This window comes from Blennius ocellaris (genome assembly GCF_963422515.1).
Source record: "Blennius ocellaris genome assembly, chromosome: 9".
Taxonomy (NCBI): Eukaryota; Metazoa; Chordata; class Actinopteri; order Blenniiformes; family Blenniidae; genus Blennius; species Blennius ocellaris.
The window spans coordinates 19,073,690-19,079,215 of record NC_137658.1 but is presented as its reverse complement, the minus strand read 5'-3'; the positions used below and the strand labels follow the sequence as shown (position 1 = coordinate 19,079,215).

Genomic DNA, 5,526 nt, shown 5'->3' with positions numbered 1-5,526 from the left:
GATCACAGGCGCGCTCTCGCGCCACCACTTTCTCCCCCCCCCCCCCCCTCTCGCTCTTTCCCCCCCTCAAGAACGCACCTCGAGCACGAGCGAGTGCAGTCAATCACAACCCGGTTTGTGAAGCGCTTCCATTAATTGTTTTATAAATCTCATAAATTCTTTGGTATCGCCTCCTCGCACTCCGTCCTCCTCTCGGTTATTGCGCGTTGGAGGAAAAAGTACAAGGCACGTGATCCTTTTTAGTGTCACATTATTATTATTATTATTATTATTATTTTAAGTATCAATTGCAGCGTCTTAAAGAAAAAAAGAAAAGTGCGCGCTCTATATTCCCAGGTCTGAAGTTCTTCTCCAGTCCGAGAAAGCGGAGGTGGAGGGAGTCTCTCTCCCTCTCTCTCTCTCTCTCTCTCTCTCTCTCTCTCTCTCTCTCTCTCTCTCTCTCTCTCTCTCTCTCTCTCTCTCTCTCTCTCTCTCTCTCTCTCTCTCTCTCTCTCTCTCTCTCTCCATATCTCTGCATTCGCCCCTCTCAGTCGTGTGGGAAGCTCTCAGTGAATGCGGCTGCAGAAGGAGCCAGCATACTTATGCGCCCGACACGGATACTGTTCTGTCTTTACAGAAGGAGGAGGGGGGAAACACAACCTTGCTGTCCTCCCCTCCATTTCTTGGATATATTTTCTTTTTTCTTCTGAGTGAGGACACTTTAAGCATTTGCCCCACCATCAAGTTAATTTTGTTTTATTGTTTTGTTTTTTGATGTTTTTTGATTTTATTTTTTTAGGAAAGGTAATTCCTCCTGCCAGAGGGGCCGATCGAAGCGCGGACTTTCCAGCAGCTCACTTGCACCACAGCGGACTAAAAAAACCTGATAACTGCATTATTCATCTTTTACGCACCAGTTTCTGCGCTTTCAGGCTTACCTCCTTTTATTCATTATTTGGAAGGAGCTTTCAATATAGCCTCCATTAATCCCCGTCCTTTGTCTGTTGTCTCATTCTCTCCCCCTTGAAGAGACTGAATTAATATTATTTCCTGGCTAAAGAGAGAGGAACAACTGTTGTTTTGCGCATGGATTTGGATTTACGTTGCCGGGATGGAAACTAATTCATCGGTGCACGTAACCTGATGGGAGCGATTTGGCTGCGTTGTGCCCTCTGAAGCGTTCTCCCGGTGCGCAACTTCTCCACTTCGAACAGACCAGTATTTATTCTGTGGATGGTTTTGGAGAAAAAAAAAAAGGAGTAGGAGGGGGGGGGGGGTTCTGCTGAGCCGAGCAAGACGCACAGTGTTGGCCAATCTTTCTCCACTCCATTAAACAAAAAAAAAAAAAAAGGAGAATGTCGGACTTATTTGCCCGCATCGCTGTACGTATTGCGCCCTTTTTTAAGCCTTGGAGTCACCGGACGCACAGTCAAGATCTCTAAAAAAAAAAAAAAAAAAAAAGGGAAAAAAAGCGCCTCTCTTTTGCTGCTTTCTCCTCATCCTGTATCCACCAAATGAACGCTCTCTCATGGAGGTAGTACAGCCACCTTGGGGACCGAACGACCAGCGGGGCGATTCGTCCAAGCAAAAGGAGCCCGTCAGCAAGAGACGCATCGGTTGAAATCGGACACCCCCCTCTCCTCCCCTCTCCCTCCCTTTCACTCCCTTCCTCCTCCACCTCCACCTCCTCTTCCCCATCCTCCACCTCCTCTCCCCGCCACCTTCCACTTTTGCACTGCTGGTGTTCATCCTACCTGGAGCCTGCATGGAGATATAGCGGAGAGAATAAAAAAGGGGGGGGGGGTTGGTGGTGGTGCTGGAGGAACCTTGTTGCGCCCCTGTGAACTGTCAGGGAAAAAAAGGGGGGGACGTTTCTCTCCTGCATCTCCATCCATGTCTCACCAATGCTGCCCAGCGTCTCCAGAGGGAGCTGCAATCCTACCCACCACAGCTTTGGGTGAGTGTCATTACACTTGGATTGATTCTTTTAAATTTGACCTGGTTTATGGAGGGAAATCTTCATGTTTTGAATAAAAAAAATAAAAAAAAAACAGCTTTTAATGAAGTGGCAAAAAAAACCTTGTTTGAAAACCGTTCAATATATCAGCGAATGGCACAATCACAATTATTCCTCACAGATGCTTTGCTGAATAACCTCAAATACGCTTATGCGCTTCATAGTGGTGTTGGTGGTGGGACTCGGTGAAATATAGAGAATATGCTAAAAGAGACCTGAATCTGATCTTGGAGCCTCCTTTGACAGCCTTAAAGGCGATGCTTCAACGCTTTGGGTGTGAGGATTAAAATGCATAGATGTGCAGCAGTTTGCAGGGAAGGAGTGTTTCCTTGGAGCGTGTGGTACTTTTTTCCCCCTTCTCTCTTCCTGCAGTACTGAATGATCTGCATCAAACATTGTGCTGTCGGGTGGGGGGATTAGCCCCAACTCACAGCAATGTTTATAATGGAAAAGTGTATAATTACAGAAGTGCAAAGCTGTATGAAGGTTGTTTTTTTTTAATCAAAATGAAATAAATGTTTTATTGGTTTGACAAAACATGCAATAATTATTGTTTGATTTTAAGACTGGATTTTGATGGTTTGCTTTCTGTGTGCGTGTCGTCTTTCACATCCGTATGTCTGCGTGTATGTGTGTTCGTGTGACTGTTGCTGCATGCGCCCGTCTCCTTTTTGTCTCCTCTCCAAAGGTTACTAAATGGTTTTCTGGGGGAGGATATCTAACCGGCGAGATGCTGCTCGTACTCCTGCTGGCAGCTTTTTCTGCTTCCATCACTGGTTCCTTCTCCTCCTCCTTGTCGGATGGACCCCCAGTGGTGGACCCGTCCACTTTGGACCTGATGGCCGAGACCTGCGCAGCCTGCTCCTGCATGTCGGTGGAGAACGTGCTGTATGTCAACTGCGAGAAGGTCACTGTCTACCGGCCCACGCAGCTCATCCCTCCGGCGTCGTCGCTGTACCACCTCAACTTCCAGAACAACTTCTTAATCATACTCTACCCAAACTCGTTCCTCAACTTCACCCACGCTGTGTCACTGCAGCTGGGGAACAATAAACTGCAAAATATAGAGGGTGGAGCGTTCATGGGGATGAGCGCGCTGAAGCAGCTGCACCTTAACAATAATGAGCTGAAGGTGCTGCGGGCAGACACTTTCCAAGGCATAGAAAACTTGGAGTACCTTCAGGCTGACTACAACCTCATTAAATACATTGAAAAGGGAGCATTTAACAAACTGCACAGGCTCAAAGTGCTGATCTTGAATGACAATCTCATTCAGGCACTTCCAGACAACATATTTCGCTTTGCCTCACTTACACACCTGGATATAAGAGGGAACAGGATCCAGAAGCTTCCGTATTTGGGGGTTCTGGAGCACATTGGGCGCATTGTAGAGCTGCAGCTGGACGACAACCCTTGGAATTGTACTTGTGATTTAGCGCCTCTCAAGGCATGGCTTGAAAACATGCCCTATAATATTTTTATTGGTGAGGCCATATGTGAAACGCCAAGTGACTTGTACGGGAGGCTTCTGAAAGAGACGAACAAACAGGAGCTTTGTCCAATGGGAACAGGGAGCGACTTCGACGTAAAGATGCCACCGGCGCTGCCTGATGGTGGGCCCTCCAAAACGTCCCCAACCACAGTGCCCCTCTCCACAAAATCGCCAAAAACGACTGACTCATCTAAGATTTATGGTAATGGCATCGTGGCTGGTTTACCCCCTTTTGGAAGAAATAGCCAGATTGTTTCTTTTCAAACACGGACCCCTCCATTATTGTGCCCACAGCCCTGTAGCTGTAAAGCCCACCCCTCTGACTTTGGCATTAGTGTCAGCTGTCAGGAGAGGAATATAAAGAACTTAGCCGATCTCATACCCAAACCCCCGAATGCCAAGAAACTTCACCTGAGTGGAAATTACATCCGTGATATAAGCCCGAGTGATTTCCAAGGTTTTGAGGGTTTAGATTTGCTACATCTTGGCAGCAATCAAATTGTCACAGTGCAAAAAGGTGTGTTTGCCAACCTCACTAATCTGAGGAGACTTTATCTGAATGGAAACCAGCTCGAACAGTTGCATCCAGAGATGTTTTTGGGCCTTGCAAATCTACAGTACCTATATTTGGAATACAATGCCATAAAGGAAATCTTAGCGGGCACATTTGATTCCATGCCGAACCTGCAACTCCTGTATCTCAACAACAATGTCTTGCGGAGTCTACCTGCTTATGTTTTTGCTGGTGTCTCCTTAGCTCGGCTGAATCTGAAAAACAACCACTTCATGACTCTGCCAGTGAGTGGTGTCTTGGACCAGCTGCGGTCATTGACCCAGATAGACCTGGAAGGGAACCCGTGGGAGTGTACCTGCGATCTGGTCGCCCTCAAACTCTGGCTGGAAAAGCTAAGTGATGGAGTGGCTGCCAGAGAGGTGAAATGTGCCTCCCCAGTGCAGTTCTCCAACATTGAACTCCGCCTCCTAAAAAATGAGATCTTGTGTCCTAAGCTTGCCAGACCCCCATTTATCCTGACTGGTGCCACCCCTATTTTAACCTCAGTGTCGCCTGCCGGAGTTGGCAAAGCACCACCGGGAGGGCCTGTTCCTCTCTCAATTATGATCCTAAGCATACTTGTAGTGCTTATCCTCACTGTGTTTGTGGCCTTCTGCCTTCTAGTATTTGTCCTGAGGCGGAATAAAAAACCAGTGGGCAGGCAGGAGGGGATGGGGAACCAGGAGTGTGGCTCCATGTCGCTGCAGCTCCGCCGGCACAGCCACAAATCTGGCAAAAAAGGCTCCATACCAGGGGACGACATGGGAGGCGAGACCTTCATCCCCCAGACCATCGAGCACATTGGCAAGAGCCACACCTGCGGGATTGGACGCTCCTCAGACATGGATGCCGGCTTCAAGTTCGCCGACTCGCAGAGGCAGAAAATCATTCTGCGGAACTGCGCCGACAAAGACAAGGACTCGCTCTCCACGCTCTCCACACTGGAGCGGAACAAGCGGCTCAGCACCATCGATGAACTGGAGGAGTTCCTCCCACACCGTGAGCCCAGCATGTTCATCCACAACTTTCTGGACAGCAAGAGAGATTTCAACAGTATAGGGATGGGCGGGTACGAAATCCGCTACCCGGAGAAATCGCTGGATAGAAAGATGAAAAAGTCTCTGATAGGCGGGAACCACAGTAAGATTGTGGTGGAGCAGAGGAAAAGTGAGTATTACGAGCTGAAAGCCAAGCTCCAAGGAACACCTGATTACCTGCAGGTGCTTGAGGAGCAGACTGCACTAAGTAAAATGTAGGGATTGTTGTGTGTCATCTTTGTGCATTGATTACGCTCATGACAAAGTCAAACACACACACAGGCAGACCGACAGCCAAACACATCTGCCTTTCTCTGTTTTTTTTAGCTCCTCACATTCAACCCCCCCCCACCTCCACTCTCTAGATCTATTGCCCACTTTCTTCAGTTATCTCTCTCTGCAGCCACACACACACACACATACACACACACACACACACACACACACA

At 48.1% G+C, this 5,526-nt stretch overlaps 1 protein-coding gene across 1 annotated transcript; it reads left to right on the top strand.

The window, feature by feature from the left end:
- Positions 1-1,806: 1,806 nt before the first annotated feature.
- On the top strand, positions 1,807-5,297 carry slitrk4 (SLIT and NTRK-like family, member 4; the record flags this gene model as incomplete). Its single annotated transcript, XM_080502773.1, has 2 exons — positions 1,807-1,936; positions 2,685-5,297. Exon 2 carries the CDS (start codon positions 2,727-2,729, stop codon positions 5,295-5,297), a length of 2,571 nt encoding a protein of 856 aa, XP_080358899.1. The 5' UTR covers positions 1,807-1,936; positions 2,685-2,726.
- Positions 5,298-5,526: the final 229 nt, after the last annotated feature.